The sequence below is a fragment of the Panthera pardus genome, unplaced genomic scaffold (genome assembly GCF_024362965.1).
Source record: "Panthera pardus isolate Hobbes unplaced genomic scaffold, ASM2436296v1 HiC_scaffold_6, whole genome shotgun sequence".
Lineage (NCBI taxonomy): Eukaryota > Metazoa > Chordata > Mammalia > Carnivora > Felidae > Panthera > Panthera pardus.
The window spans coordinates 116,775,201-116,792,247 of NW_026526991.1; the positions used below are offsets into that span (position 1 = coordinate 116,775,201).

The 17,047-nt window shown below is 41.9% G+C and overlaps 1 protein-coding gene across 1 annotated transcript in view; it reads right to left on the reverse strand.

Moving 5' to 3' along the window:
• Nucleotides 1-17,047, reverse strand: part of APBB1IP (amyloid beta precursor protein binding family B member 1 interacting protein) — a 104,597-nt gene that overhangs the window by 7,910 nt on the left and 79,640 nt on the right. Inside the window, exons 10-13 of the mRNA XM_053895604.1 lie at nt 15,807-15,917; nt 9,588-9,686; nt 8,888-8,999; nt 1,166-1,269 (exon numbers count right to left, since the gene is read on the reverse strand). Of these exons, the coding sequence (XP_053751579.1) occupies nt 1,166-1,269; nt 8,888-8,999; nt 9,588-9,686; nt 15,807-15,917 (426 nt within the window). The remainder of the gene's footprint in view (nt 1-1,165; nt 1,270-8,887; nt 9,000-9,587; nt 9,687-15,806; nt 15,918-17,047) is intronic.

A 17,047-nucleotide genomic window follows, 5' to 3' on the forward strand; every position in this document is an offset into this window, starting at 1 on the left:
CTAACAAAGTGCCTTATGATTGAGTTTTCTATTTTATTTGGTTTATTTGCTTAGCACGATAAACTAATTGACTGGTGATGTAATTAAAAAAAATTTCTGAACAGGCAGTTTGGGAACTGATGTTCACACAAGGTGAAGTGATTTCTTTTTTGGGGTCCTTTTGTTGCTTTCAGCATTTTAGAGTGTTTCTCTTTGGTAGGCATTACAGGAGCCACGGAAATAATAATCACTGAAAGTACAGTGTATGATGTCAGACTTGAGAAGCTAATAATACTAGAGTAATACAACTTTTAATGGTCTACAATGGTTTTCAAAAATTGTAAGAAATTCAATAAATACAGGATTTAATTGCTCCCACCACTGACTGATGGACAAAATCAAAGGGGAGAATGAAGTGAAAAATTACAGAAGGCACAATTATTTAAGGTTGTTTTGAATCACATATGGAAAATATTCAACAGAATAGTAAGTTGAGATGTTACCAATTAGGCTAGTAGTAACTAGATTACAACTTTCAGCTATAATTTTTAGATAAATTTAAATGAATCTTCATTAATCTCCTTTACTGAAAAAAAAATTATGGAGAATGCTATGTCAATTTGGCTAGTATTTTAAAATGTGTTTTCTTCTCCATCACCCTGAGGATGTATGCAGAACATTAACAGAAAAATATAAAATGCACATTTTATAACAGAACCCTTTTAGTAGTCTTCTAATCTGGTTTCGGGGATTTTCACATTTAATATAGGGCTTCTGACTAACTGGTTGCTCTAATTTATTCAGGAAAAAAAAATCCCAAGGGTTTAAAACTCAGGTGCCACTTTCAGAATGCTAAAACCACTTGTCTAAATCAAAAAAAGCCCTTCAGTCAAAATCAATGGAGCTAAATTAAAAATATTTACCAAGCCTTAGCATTAAAAAAAAAATTCTTACATTTTTCTGAAGCAATGTGGTAACAGTTGGCTTTAACTTTCCATTCTAGCCTGAATAACTTTAAGATTAAAAAACCCACACAATTACCTAAATGAAATTATAGTGACTTCTTAGTAGTTGGAACTAGATTTTCTCTTTTCAGAGGAGCAGTTATTGGACACTGCTAATGGTTTAGAATACGGGCTTACTGGAGACAGTCTGAGAATGACGTCCAGTCACTCTCTGGTCTTACCTTAGTAGTTTCTGCCTGCCTCTGGGCTTCTTCAAGAACCGCATTTACAGAATGTGCAGCCTGGGGAATCTGCCCATTGGCCTGGGTGGTGCCTGCTTTAGGTCCTGAAGGGGAGAATAAAGACAAGAAGAGTGGGCAGGCATATTCAGCATTCTTGTGAGTTCATCTAAAAATATAGTTTATATTTCCAAAGCAAAAGACAAGGAATTCTAGGTATACAGGCCTTACAGAAAGTCTGAGGTTCTATGTCAACACTTCATGAGATTCAGCAAAGGTTCAGGAAGGTGAATGCTTTATGTAGGCTATGACATCTCGATTAACTAGGGGCCTAGAGAATGGTATGTTCTGTTTTCAAAAGCCTTTTGACAACTGGAGAATAACTTTGAAAAACTTTTTAAAAATTCCAGTTGCTGAAGATTTTTCTGAACCCTATGTTTCAGGGTGCCTGGGTGGCTCAGTCAGTTAAGCATCCTTCTTGGTTTCAGCTCAGGTCATGATCTCATGTTTCATGGGATTGAGCCCCACGTCAGGCTCTGCGCTGCCAGCATGGATCCTGCTTGGGATTCTCTCTCTCCCTCTCTTTCTGCCCCCCACCCTTATGCATGCACTTTCTCTCTCTCTCAAAAATAATAAACACTTGAAACGTATGTTTCTAGTTTCATACCATGCTGTGTATAGGAACAACTTTTAAACATTATTCTCAACAAAAAAGTAGGATGGGCACAAAAATAGAAGACACAGGGGATTGAGTAAAATGTGCAGACCCCTGAGATACCCTGGAATAGGTTTTTTTTTCCCAGCAAGTCATGATAAGCACTTATTTTATTTTCTTCCCTTTTAATTTACCCTTTGGCACAAAAGTGAGGCTAACTGAGGTTTTGCAGTTTTGAGGGAATCTGATAGATTTCATTGGATGTATGTGGATCTCTCTGGGTCCTTAGAGAACATCCTGGAGAGGACGGCCATGCCCCCCCACACAAAAGACATTTCTCCAATGACCAAACTGCCACCCAGCCCACAACATGAGGTCTTGCCACTGAGTGAACTCAGAGGTTCCTTTAGTTATGTCCATTGCCTGCTATTCTGTCAAATATTTATGAGATGGCCGTTTGCTTGCTTCTTTAAATATTTTTCCAGTAGTTTGAGAAACCCATTCATCTACATAACAACTCAGAGAAGGCTATTAAGGACATGACATTGGGAAGAGAGGAATGTTTGATGAGGAAGAGGATATTAACAGGGCCTAAAGTATCTCTCTGCAAATTATTAAGGACCAAATGAAAAATCTGCACAGGAGAGATATCGGACAACACATTAACCAAGTGGTCAAAATGAATGTTTCCAACGAGGGGCAAACAGATGTCATATGTGTCTGATTGTGATAACCTGAGGACATGCGGCCCTCATGCAGTATTCCCACCAAAAATGCACTGTCTGAAATGAATCATAAGGAAACATCAGACACATCCAAATCGAGGGAATATGGATGTGATTTAGATAAAAATATCCTATCAATATTGAATACTAAATTTCCTGGATTTGCTAACTGTACTATGGTTCGTAAGAGAACAGCCTTGATTTTTAGGAGTCACAAAGGGAAGACTTAGGGGCAAAGGTGTATGATAGATTCAATCTACTCTCAAGTGGTTCAGAAAAAAAAATGTCTTTGGATAACACAGGGAGAAGCGGGAGTGGGGAGAGAGAAATGATAAAGCAAATATGGCAAACACTCAATACTGGAGATCTGGGTAAAGGGTACATGAAGGCTTTATGTACTATTCTTGCAACTTTTGTGTGTTTGAGATGATTTCAGAATGAAAAAAGGTATTCGTGTCCGTTTATGCAATTGAAATATTAGAACAGGCTAGAATTGCTTTCTCTCCTGTCAGTGTTTTAATGATAAAATCCATGTCCCTTGTTCAGCAAGGACAGCCACCTCGTTGTTCTGAGTGGAGCTGTTGGAACGTACATGATGTGCCATGTAAATGTGCATTTCTCTCACTCTAAGGCTTATTAAACGTCTCTGATTAGCCACAGCTTTGTTCTGGAGGTCGGGAAGCAACAGACCCAAACATCTTTAAGCTTTAGAATGTTTCTATTTAAGACCTTTTGTAAGACTTTGTGCACCGTACCATCGTGCCTAGGAGATTTAAACATCTGAGATTCCAAAGTGCTCTATCTTCTCATTTCCTTTGGGCTATTTATTCTCTTTCTCCTCCTTCATCTTATACATATTCAAATCCTTTATTTATCTATAAACACCTTTGCATTTGTGCAAAGCACAAATTTGTGCAAGCAGAGACTAAATCTGAATACTGAAGACCATTGGGGGAAATTCTTTTGAAGGGCAAAAATTATATTTTCTTTTTGCTTCTTTTGTCCAAACACATACACAGGCTGATTTCCCAGCAACATAGTGTGTATTTTTATGTAAGTAGGATGACCTGGTCTTTGTCTGTGAGAACAGATAATAATAATAATCCTAAATGTTCCAAGCTGCTGTCTTCCTATTTACCAGGAAATCCAGTCTTTCCCATGGGCTCCCTGCCCCATCCTGGGACAACTGATGTGTGCCCACATACCCCATATATTCTGCAGGTGCCACTGACTGGGATCTAGGTTGTTCTGTCACTGTGTTAACAGTCCCAGCTGTCAAGTGGCAATACAGCCTCTCCCACTGTCTCTCTAGGAGTCCCTGGAGGAATTATGGGTGGGAAGTTTATTAAACAAATATGAGCCCACGAACCATGAGATCATGACCTGAGCCGAAGTCAGACACCCAACTGACTCAGCCATCCAGGCGCCCCCCACCTCCCTCGTTCTTAACCCATGTGGTTTGTGAAAGGCTGACCCTACCACTTGATCTGGCAAATCAGAAGACAGCATGCTCCTGGGTACAGTGAGACTGTTAGGGACAGGCACGAAACAGAGCCCTCCCAGAATTTTTTCAGAGATGGGGGCATCCTCTTTGTACTACGATTTCTGGCTGTGTGAGAAATGTAATCCTGGAGAGTCAGTGACAGTCCTTGACATCTCAGGGGGACAGTGCCTAAATAAACAGTATCTTGACGACATCGCTTACATCCCTGGATCCTTCTATACCTGAAAGCAGCCTACCCACAGACCTCCTAGTTTTGTGCATTAATAAATCTCTCCCCATCACTCTTTGTTGCTTAAACCAGACAGAGTTAGACTGCCATATGTCAATTGCCATGTGAAGGGTCTGGACTAAAAATAGTTGCTAAAGTCATAAAGTGATTTAATAAGTACTAAAAAAACCCTCTATGGCTCTTCTCTAATAGAAAAATAAAAGCTGCCATTCATCAAGAACGAATTACTTGTTAAGCACTTTGGATACAGAACGTCTCCATGTTTTTCAGTTGGGAAATCATAGCAGAAACACTTCATGATTTCTTTCAGTATCTAGGAGAACAGATACTAAACTAATAATCACAAAGATTATTAATTATGACTGGCTTATAAAGGACAATTCACTGTAGACCCAAGGATAGGAAGGAATTAGCTACATGAAAGAAAAAACGATCACAAACAGAGGTAATAACATCTGTGAATTCCCTAAGAAAAGATGGTGCTTGAGCCTTTGAAGAACTAGGAAGAACAACTGGCCCATGTGACAGGAACAGGAAGACACGGGTGGAGAAAGAGGCAGGAGAGCTGGGCAAGGCTCATATTATACAGGCTTAGTTGGCCTTGCTAAGGATTTGGGACTTTATCTAAGAGCAGTGGGAAGCTTCTGAAAGGCTACCCACAGGGGAGAAATCATATTTACATTTAAAAAGGTGAGTTAAGGAGAGAGAAAAGTCTGCAAATGCAGGGAGTTGAGGTGGAGCACCGCCAGAGGAGGCTAAGTGAAAGATCATGGAAGTTGGGATTTGATGACAATGGAGATGAACAGATCTGGACAGATTTGACCAATATTTAGAGGGTAGAATCAATAGGAATTGGAGGTGATTGGATTTGGGCATGAGTGAGCTTTTCTTCCATGTGTCCTGCATGAGCAATTGGGCAGACGATGGTATTATTTACAAAAACTGAGAACAACAGTGGGGGAGCAAGTCTGGAGGGTAAGATGAGGAGTCAGTTTTACAGACATCGAGTCTGATGTATCCAAGTGAAGCCACCGAGCAGACAGCTGGATACATGGTTTTGCAGGTCAGCAGAGAAGTCTGGGTTCGATTTATATATTTGTGGGTGATCAGCACATAGATGGTGCCAGGAGTGGATTTAGACCACTTAGAGGGACTGTCAATGAGAAAAGGGTTAGGATTGATTGACGAGGCTGTGGGCAATTTAAGGTGGGGTAGAAGAGTTAGTAGAGGAGGTTAGAAAAGAGTGACCATAGCAGTTGGGGGTATGATGAGAGGTCTGGAGCATGTGCTATCTTTTTTTTTTTTAAGTTTATTTATTTTGAGAGAGAATGCACGTGTGCATGAGTTGGGGAGGGGCAGAGAGAGAGAGAGAGAGAGAGAGAGACAGAGACAGAGAGAGAGAGAGGGAGAGAGGAAGACAGAGGATCCGAAGTGGGTTCTGAGCTGACAGCAGAGAGCCTGATGTGGGGCTCGAACTCACCAACTCTGAGATCATGACCTGAGCTGAGGTCGGACAATAACCGACTGAGCCACCCAGGTGCCCCAAATGTGTACTATCTTGAAAGCCAATAGAGGAGACTGTTTCAAGGAGGATTGTGTTGATGCTGCTGAAAGGTCAGAGAAGAACAGGGGTTTATAATAGTTGCATTTAGCAGCCTAGAGGCCACTGGTGGGATTAGCAAGAGCATTCTCCGTAAGGCATTAGAGGCAGAAGCTTGACTGAAATTGGTGGCAGAGTCAGTAAGGGTAGAGAAGTGGAGGCAGCAAATGTAGTCTACCCTTTAAAACAGTTTGGTTGTCGGGTGGGGCAATAGCTGGAGGGAGGTGTGGAGTCATAGGAGGGTTTTAAAACTTACTTGTTTGTTTGGAGAAGGGAACAATGATAAGGACTCAGTAGAGCAGAAGAGAATGCAGAAGAGGATGGTATAATAAAGTATCTGTCGAGGCTTTGTCCTGAATTCCCGGCACAGAACTTCTAAAACTTTTGGTATTTCCAAAGTGACTGGGATATCTTTGCTATTCAGTGAACCCCTAGGATCACATCTGAGTTTATGCTAACAAGATGGGTTGGGATGTGGGCTGGTTATCAGAAAGATGAACCAAGTGATTAGAGGGTTGGGGCTTTGGGCTAATCGAACCTCTGGGGAGGGGACTGAAATCAATCATGTGGTCAATAAGAGGACAAAGAAGTTCTGCAGCCAGGACCCTCCTAGACCTTGCACTATGCATGTGTCTCTTCATTTGGCTGGTCCTGATATGTGTCCCTTATGATAAAATTGTAATAATAAGGATAGCACTTTTCTGAGTTCTGTGAGTCATTCTAATCAACCAGAACTAGTGGGAACCCCTGAAATTGTAGCCAGGAGGTCAGATGTGTGGATGACATAGGAAGAAAGGCAGCTTTGTTGGGGACAGTGCCCTTGGTCTGAGCTAACTCCATTGGTGGGTGTCAGAGTACTGCAAAACATCAGCTGGTGTTGGAATAGGGACCAGGGTATGCATGGAAGGAATGGCCCTTGTTAGGATGTAACAGAATGGATGCGACTAGGATGGGTGCAGACGCAGGTAAGTTGTTGGTTTTAGTGGTGGGGAGTCAAAGGAGTTCCCATTTGTTTTTTTTTTTTTTTTAATTTTTTTTTCAACGTTTTTTATTTATTTTTGGGACAGAGAGAGACAGAGCATGAACGGGGGAGGGGCAGAGAGAGAGAGGGAGACACAGAATCGGAAACAGCCTCCAGGCTCCGAGCCATCAGCCCAGAGCCTGACACGGGGCTCGAACTCACGGACCGCGAGATCGTGACCTGGCTGAAGTCGGACGCCTAACCGACTGCGCCACCCAGGCGCCCCAAAGGAGTTCCCATTTGATGGTTCCTTTGCTGAGAGTGAAAGATTTTGGGGTTGGAAATCTGAGGAGAGTGAAGAACATCCAAAACAATGAGAAACTAGGAGATTACATTGACTGGAACAGGTTTGCTCAACATTATTGACATTTGGGACTGGAAAATTTTTTGTTGTGTGGGGGCCTATCCTATGCATTGTAGGAGGCAGCATTCCTAGCCTCTACCCATTAGATGTCACTGGCATTTCCCCCAAGGTGTGACAACCAAAAATGTTTCTAGACATTGTCAAATGTTCCCCAGAGGTCAAAGTCATCCCTGGCTGAAGACTGCCAGTCTACAGAAACACAGTGAGATCAATAGGCAGTATTAAGTGTCCAGTTGTGGGTGATATCCAAAGCTCTGTGGTGGAATCACTTGCTTCCTCTTTTTGGTGACCAGCCCCCATCCTAAAGGTACCTACGGGCCTCCACCCATGGGAGTGAGCCAGATATGCCTCCCACAGAGCCCAGGAGTCTTTACTGGAAAGGAAACCAATGACCCTGGGAGAGATGCCCTAGATGGTTTCAGGATGCCTCACCCCAAAGAGTGAAAGGGGAAGCTTGACAGCCAAGAACTTTTAAGTGGTGTTTCACTCCCAAGCTGAAGACTAACAGAATTAGGAAACCCAACTCTCAACCAACCTCAGCAACCCTTTGTTTAGTAACTCAATAAACATTTACTATGTGCCAGGCTTTTAAGCTCTGGGAACACAATGTGTGCAACATGGTGAAATGGTCCTTTGTCCTTTCAAGACTTAAGAGTCTGGTAGAGAAAACAGGCACCAAATGAGTTAATGGATATATAAAATGATTACACATTGTGGTAAGTGCTCTGCAGAAAACAGTTTTATTCAGCATAGACACTTCCGGAAACTCATTGTTCACAGAGCAGCCAGGCTGGACACATCTAATGGAAATATTTTTAAATGTTGGGTTAAATCTACCTTATTGCACCTTCCACACTTTTAAGCTGCTTTTACCCTTTGAGCAGCAAAGAATACACATACTAGCCTTATGTTAGGACTGTTCTTTAACACTGAAAAACAATGACCAGAACTTTTCTGCTGTAAATAGTGCCAGTTCTTTCAACCATTAGTTATCATAAAGACAATGTGTGTGAATTGTAGCTCAGCCACTGACAAGATGCTGGGGACATGCTTCTCCCAGCTTCAGTTTCCTCAGCTGAGGAGCGCAGATGATAATCTATACTTTGCAGGGCTGTTGTAAGAATCAGAGCGATTATATGTAAAGCAATGCATTGTACCCTCTTCATCTCTCAGTGTTCTGTCCTCCTTAAAAATATACGCAAGAAGCTGTTATGTTATTATAGAATGTGATATCCAGGATTGGGTACAAGGCTCTGGCCATGATATCACTGAGCCAAAACACCCGGGAATGATCTCGTCCTTTGGGTGGGCTGTCTGCTGGGTGCTAGTGGAGCTTTGGACAAATATAACCTTTATACTCTGATGAGACACAGTACTCGACCAGCTCACCCTACACTGGTGATCGCCATCCTATCCATGAGCATAACACGAGAAAAGTGATAGAAGCTTTGCTTAAGAATCACTTCTGAAGAAATAGATCCAGGTGTGTGGAGATCTTGAGCCTGACCATCAGAAGGGAAACGTACACAGTGCCAACAAAGTTCTGTTTTTACAAAATGTGTTGTGTAAGTTTGAACATGAGCTCTGAGCTCTGAACAGGTGTGAGAATTTCTTCCCTGCACGGTACCTGTAGCAGGCGGGGGTGGTGGAACTGCACCGACAGTACTCAGGTTCGTCCGAGAGGCGAGCCCGGCCCTCTCCAGAGCCCGCTGATAGTTATCATAGAGAGTCTTCCCGTACTGGGGAGAGAACACAAAAGAAGCAAGAGAGGAATCCATTTATCCCAGATTCTGCACTTGATTGCAATATACGTACTGAGACAAAAAAAAAGTACTTTGTAGCTATTCTTTTCTGGAGTTGTTTTTTTAGTGTAAGGATTCCAACAAAACATCCACAAATCGTTTATTTTTCACATGTTAAGTAATTTTCCAGATTGGCAGAGTCAGTTAATACTTTCATATCCAGACATTAGAGGAGAGCTTTCGCCACCCGATTTTGAGTACATGAGTCTTCATATAAATCTACCAGTTTCCACATCGTGTTTCTTAATTACACACGACACATGCAAAGCTCTCCAAGAGTAAATGAAGGTCTGAGAAGTCTCAAGGGAGAGTAAACCCTGATTCTCAGGTCATTGGAGAGGTCCGTGTTTCTATCACTCCCCGCTATTAAAAAAACCCCCAATGGGCAAATAAATGAGATAGTATCTTCAGCTCTGATTCATGGAGAATGGGTCAGCTGTTTCTCAGCAGCACGGAGACTGGACCCACCCAGGTCAGGATGCTGGTATGCAATTCAAGATAGGGTGAGCCCAAATGCTCTCTCACCTTGGCAATCCTTATTCCCATGACCCACTGGTTTAGGGTTCTTGCATCGTCACAGCAGAGATATTTGATATACTGGGACTCCTTCTGAATTTGGGGATGCTAGAAAAAAGTAATTTCAAAGACCATTTATAAACTATTAGCACTTTTCAAAAAAAATTTAAGACTGTAACAATGTTAATTTCCTGATGTGGTGGCAAATTGCTACTGGCAGCAATTTCAGGATTAGAAATAGGGGTATTTTTAGAATGGGCTAAATTTTGAAAGGATTTAAGAGATTTGTGACATGATTTATCATAAGCACCTCTTACTGTATTATCCATAATAATTTTAATTTCTCCTTTTTTTTTTTTTTAGCTTTTAAAAGCCTTTGCATATACCACGTCTCCTTTCCCACAAGAAATCCGAATCGTTTCTCCATTTATCAAATAAAGGAACTTCCCTGATGCAATTCTTAAGTCCCAGAATTAATGCTTTGTGACTCCCAACCAGTCCTAGGGATATTTAGGGATATCTCCCCTATCAGAATTCAGGGTTTCACCTTTTCTTAACTGTCATCTCCTACTCATACTGGCCATCTTGGCCTCTGGATGGGTGTCCCAGGGAAGGAATATTCTATCTATTCTCAAGTGGCAATGGCTTGGGGTGTTGCACTAGGGTCCAAGCCCTCCAGGAGCTCATTGTCAGAGACAGCAGTGACACTGGCAGGCATGAAGAGGGGAGAGAGACACTGGTCTCTGGTCACCAGATCACCTGGGCCCCTCTTCCTTAATCCTTGTTGCCTCTGTAATTTCTGTTGTGTGTGTCTGTCTCTGATAGACTGTGTGCTCTGTGAGGGTGGGGACCATGTCTGCCGTTCACTGCTGAAGACCCCCAGTGCTTAGCAATGGCCTGGCATGTGGTCAGTATTCTGGTTTAGAGGTGGAAATAATTGTTGAAGGAAATAATGAACAAAAGCAAGATTTCCTGTTCAGCCAGAAGTGTCATGGGTACAAGGTGAGGGGCAGGCAACCAAATCTAGATTTTAAGATTTGTGCCATGTGAATTTTCATGGGCCTTTATCATTTTTAATAAGTTTTATTATAGAGAAAAATAATTACAAACATAGCCGTCATGTGTGCATGCGTGTGTGTGTGTGTGTGTGTGAGAGAGAGAGAGAGAGAGAGACCAACTCTTCTGCCTCCATCTCTCAGAGGAGCTTGTTAATCCTGCTAGGACAGGTAGTGGTGGTGCACATGAAATGGAGTGCTGACAGAGTGGGAAGCCATCCTCAGTGCGGGAAAGGAGTGGAGCTGACCAGTTCCTCTCTAAGGGTATTGCACAGACTACTCCCTTTCACTTTTGCTTCCAGCTTCATCACTGACCTTCAAGGAAATGGCTGTTTTTAAAGCTGATGTAAGCCAGCGACACCGTGCCTTTAACTTCAGTATGAATCTGAGAAGCAACATCTGGACCAGTCACCCTGCTGATCTAACAACTCATTGCTGTTATTGCCCAGAAGGGATAACAAGACCCATACAGACTCTTAGGAGCTTGATGAGAGCTTAGTAAGTTTTGGTTTTACAAATGGGAAAACTGAGGCCCAGAGAAGTTACTATATATTTTACCCCATGGTACACTAGAACCTTGTGGGTCTCTTGTCCTACTGCCTAGAATTTCTGTATTTATATTAAGCTATTAGGTCAAAATTCCAAACTTTAAAGATACCACACACACAAAAAAATCAGAAATTGTAAAGAATTCCTTCTTTTGGCCCTTTGACCCAGTTGAGGAATGTCCACCTTTATACTTTTATCTTTAAATGGATCATGCCCTTGGTTTAGGTCTTTCAGCCCTCAGAATTTGCATCTGTATCACGAAAAATCATCCTAGGTTTTCCGGGGGTGACAGACACTAGGCTGCCCAACGATGCCTGTAGTTCTCCATTCTGGCAGCAGATGGCAGCATGCACTTTGTATGGCTGCTGCGCATTTCTTCGTTATTGGGGTTCAGTGCTTCCTCATTAATATAACTGTTAGATTTTAGCTTTACAAATGTTACCCCAATGATCGTTCCCGTTGGAGGCCCTTAAAATTGAAAGTATCAACGCGGATAATGTGGCCCAACAGCAAAAACGGATTTGTTACATTAATTAACTGGAAGGTCACACTGATGATAAGTACACTAAGCTGAGGACTTAGTCCCTATATGGAATGTGACATTCCACAAATGCCTGCAGCACTCTCTCCAGCCATAAAATTCACAAAACCAAACCACAGTCCTTGTCTTCCAGCACCAGAAACAAAGCCCCTTAACTTATAACAGTGTTCTTTTTAAAAAAATTGTTTTTAAATGTTTATTTTTGAGAGAGAGACAAAGTGTGAGCAGGGGAAGGGCAGAGAGAGGGAGACACAGAATGTGAAGCAGGCTCCAGGCTCTGAGCTGTCAGCACAGAGTCCAACATGGGGCTTGAACTCACGAACTCAAGATCATGACCTGAGCCAAAGTCGGACGCTTAACCGACTGAGCCACCCAGGCACCCCATAACAGTATTCTTATTGACGGTCATTTAAGAGGGGCAAACATGGGTCTCTTCGGCAGTTCGCTGTTTATAATTTTTCTTAGAAAGCAGCTGTTATTTTATTTCTGACACATTTAAAAAGTTGACAGTGTTACCTTGGCTTTTGGTGTATTAAAATATTTTTCATTTATTTTTTGGTTCCTGGCATGTGAGAGCCAGGTTCCCAAGAGCAGACTTTACATCATGTATGCTTGCAGTCAAATGCACAAATCAGCTGTCTGGGTAGAGGTATCCACTTAAACAGCACAATAAATAATTCTTAAGTATGTTATTTATCCAAACAGAGTAAAATCCAAATAGAGTAAAAGCCATTCAACATAACGGCTTTTGAGCATAAGAAAGAGGCAAGAACTCTTGAACTTGAGTTCCAACAATGGCTCCTCCTATGGTGATGAGACAGGTGTACAGAACTTGGTTCATTCTCTCCAACATTCTCATTGACCTCCTTATACTACACGTACTACAAATGTATACAGGAGACAGCATCCGATGACCTCAAAGGCCTCTTGAAATCCTTAAATTTTATGATTCTAAGATGAGCTAATCTAGTGGGCACGAGGCTCCTTTCTGGCTCTCAGGACATCCTATAGCAAGTAACTGTGCTTGTTTTCCAGTCATGGCTTAGGACCCTGCCAAAGGGTTTACTCCTTAACTGAGCCTTTTGCTGAAAAATTATTTATAAAGGGGTTTAAGGAAAAAATGCTGGTTCAGTACCCCTGGCCAGATTCTTGTGCAACTGGTTTGATTATTCCTGACCATAAACAGAGAGAAGCTCTTGTAGGACATGCTGAAAGGCACACAAAGGTCAGGGCAATTGCAGAACATTACTGTTAAGAGGGATCTTACAGATCCTCTAAAGTGAAGTAACTATGTGTTATAAACAAGAAAACTATGCCAGAGAGGGTAAGTCATTTGTCCAAGACCAAAGGGAGTGGGTGAACTAAGAGCAAAGCACCTACACATTCACCAAATACCTCTGGGTGCTAAGGAATATGTCCCTCATTAATATAGATAAGAGGCTCACACCATAATTAGGAAGTGGTGGCTGGGGGTGTTGTGGGGGAGACATATGTAAAGAAATCTATGATTACCCTATGACATGGTGAGTTTCATAGTAAAAGTTTGAAAACAGAAAATGAGAAAGGCTCATTGGAAGAAGCTATAGAGTACTGTAACACATCTGAGGAACATCTAGAAATTCTGTGTGGCTAACGTCTGGGATCCATGGAAAGAAGAGACAGAAAATCAGCTCGAGAGAGCCAGAGTCAAGGGCTCGTGTCAAACTTGGATCTGGACATTGTCCTCTAGGTATCAGACATTTTAAAAGAGCAGAGTGATACAGGCAGCAACTGGCAGCCGTGTGGAAGACGGGCCTGGAGTGACAAGGAAGGACAGACAGAGAGGGCTAGATGAGAGACGTCTCAGATGGAAAATCAGAGTGTGATGATGGATTGGACAAGAAAGGGAACAGGAGGGACTTTTAGGAAGATTTCTCTATTTCTAGCTTGGAAAAGCAGATGGGTATTATGGGTTTAATTGTGTCCCCTGCAAAGATATGCTGCAGTCCTAACTGCTGATACCTGTGATTATGACCTTATTTGTAAATAGGTTCTTTGTAGATGTAATCAAGTTAGGATGGGGTCATGCTTGGTTAGGGTGGGCCCTAATCCAATATGACTGGTGTCCCTGTAGGAAGAGAAGAAACACAAACACATACAGAGAGGAGGGCCATGTGATATAGAGGCAGAGATTGGCATTATGCAGCTACAAGCCCAGGAAGGAGTGCAAAAGACTGCTGGAAATTGTCAGAAGCTAGGAGAGAGGCATGGAACACATTTCCCCTCAGAGCCCTCCAAAAGGAACCGACCCTCCTGACAGCTTGATTTTAAACTTCTGGATTCCTGAACCGTGAGAGCTTAAGTTTCCATTATTTTAAGTCAACCAGTTTGTGGCACTTTGTCATGGCAGCCCATCCTCCCCACCCCCTCCCCCCCCCCGCCCCAAAACTAATACAGCGGGTGATGGTATCATTCATCTTGATAGGGACTGCAGGAAGGAGTTTATGAGGGTGGAGGGAGGGTTGAATCACCATCTGACAGGTTATGGTTGAAGTGCCCTCAGTGCAGTTACCTCAAGGGTGGGGCTGGGAGAGAAGGTGAGACTGTCAGCTATAGACTGGGAATTATTAGCATACAGATGACAGCTGGAGCTGTGGCTGTGACTATGACTTCTCAGAGAGAGCACGAGTCTGGTGAGAACAGAATACAGAACCCAGGAGCACATCCCAGAATGTGTGGAAAGAGGAGGAACCCACAGAAATGGAGGAGCAGATGAACAGAGGGGACTAGGCAGAGGGCTAGAAAATGAGGCAGTTATCACCAATGCAAAGATGCCAGGAGGACCAGAAGCCTGAGGACTGAAACTGCTGACTGTTCATTGGAAACTTTTTAAAAAGTTTTTTTTTATTTATTTTAAGGGGAGGAGGGGCAGGGAGAGAGGGGGAGAGAGAGAATCCCAAGATGTCAGTGCTGAGCCCAATTTGGGGCTTGATCTCATAACCATGAGATCGTGACCTGAGATGAAATCAAGAGTGCAGACTTAACTGATGCACACCTCACTGGACACTTTAGTAACAGTTACAGCACAGGAGGGAGGAGAAGCCTGCAGAGTGCAAGCTCCACAGAGAAGTTCTTTGTTTTGTTCATTATATCCCAACCTCTCAGAAAGCAGTTGGCTGGAGAGAAATATTTTGGAATGAATGAGTTTTACTGACAGAATGAAAGTTGAGGACATGGAGGACATATTGCTTTCCCAAGAAGTCTGAGTTAAAGGGAAGACAGAAGCAGGCGTTGCTTAAAGGAATGGGGTGGATCAAACTGAGGGAAGTAACTTGGAACCTCCCAAACCAAGGAATATTTGAACGCGTTGTAGCCCAAGAGAAGAATTCTCTGGAGAGAGGTTGAAGATGCTGAAGCAAAACGGAGTCACCGATGGTACGGTCCCAGGGAAGGGCTAATGCTGGAGAGGGACTGGCCTTGGAGGAGGGAGCCTTTTCCTCTGAGGCGCAGAGTTGTGAGGATGATTACTCCATTAGATAAGTTCAGAAGTAAATATGAAGTAAACCAGGGCAACTCAATCCTTCTCTTTTCTGTCTTCTGCAAGTAGAAGGCAAGGTATGCTGAGAAGTTCGTAGATGAGAGACCCTTTGAGAAGAGTGTAGACAATGTCTGGGGACAAGGTAGAAGACGAAGTTGAGTGGAAAGCAGGGAAAAGCTACTAAAATCTTCTGTGACTGCAGGAGCTGACACAGTTAGCAAAAAGCAGACTCAAGAACCAGAAGTGAGTGATTTAGCCCAGTTGTATGAGCCCCAAATGTGACACGGCTCTTGAGTAGACTAAGGAAAGGAAGGTGCAGAACTAAAAGAATGTTGACCCTAAATCCTAGCTCTAAGAAGTCACGAAGAAGCCTGGACAGATTCATTTTAAAGTTTTAGAATCAGAAACAGGAATTCAGGGTAGAAATGCTTCCACTTTTCCTATTTCAAAAAAATTATTATGATACACTTGTGGTTAATTATGGGACACTTAACGCTTTTTTCCTTAAAAGGAAATATTAACTCAACTTGTTCACAAATCTAAATCAAGGACTTCGTACAACACACCTTTAAAACAAAGCAGTGGTCAGTCGGTGCTTTGTATTTCATTTTACACTGAATCCCATAGTAAATGTTGACATTTTCAAACTGTATAAAGCATGCCAGATCTCGAGATGTCTGAAAGAGAAGAGAAAAAAAATCACCTTAACTGAGTTGACAGCTAATAAATTTTCAAGGTCGTCCTTGATGGCACAACTAAGGATTACATTTTAGCAGAAAAATATTGAATTTCAGCAACTTGTTTAAGCATCTATCACGTATAAGTCTTTTAAAAGTCAAGACTGCGTTTTAAGAGGTACATGAGCACACCCAAGACGAAACAGTGTTCCACAAACCCAGAAATGGAGCGAAAGATTATACTGCTGTTCTAGCACCTGCGTGTGGACTCTCAGCAGCAGATCTGACGGACTGACCTTGAGTCATTGTTATTGATGCAGTCAAGACAAGGAGACTGACCGTCTAGTCGGAAATTTCATTTTGGCTTTTGCCATTCTAAGTCAGTGATGGATTTCATGATTGAGCATTAAAAAAGAAAAAGCCCTCTTCAGGATAAACAATAAGAGGTAAATTTGATGCTCAGTAAATTAGCACATGCTTCATGCACTTCTCCCTGAGAAAAAGGATTCCTTTCATGCTTTCTCGTTAGTGCTGGCGGTGTTGCTATGGAAACAGAAACCTCTCCTCCATGTATAATATGTGTTGTGAGGACTGCAACCTCTAATCTACATATTTGGTTATACTTCCATTACAAATTCGCTCTATTATTGTCTTTTTACCTTCACATTCCATAGTTCTTTACCAGGTTAGTGAATAAAGAATAGAGGGCAGAATTGCTACACCTCAGTGCACAATTAGTCCTTTATATATGGTTGCACGGTTTTTTTTTCTTGCAAGGTATTTTCTTCTGGCTTTTCAAAGTCCTGTTTTTTTATTAAAAATATAAAATATATTCATCATAATTTTTAAAAATAATGTATTAGATGTATATATAATAAAATGAAAATCTTCCTCCACACTCTTTTCTCTGGAAGTACCATTGTTAATAGTTTGGAAGTATTCTTCCAAATTCTTCTGGGTGAACATTTATATACATATGTATGTGTAGACACACCCACTTACATACATACACATCCACAAATTGAAAAATATGAATGAAATTTTACTATAAATACTGTTCCATGAATTTGTTTTCTTAACATGAGGTCTTTCTATATGTCAAGACATATATGAATGGATAGATACATCAC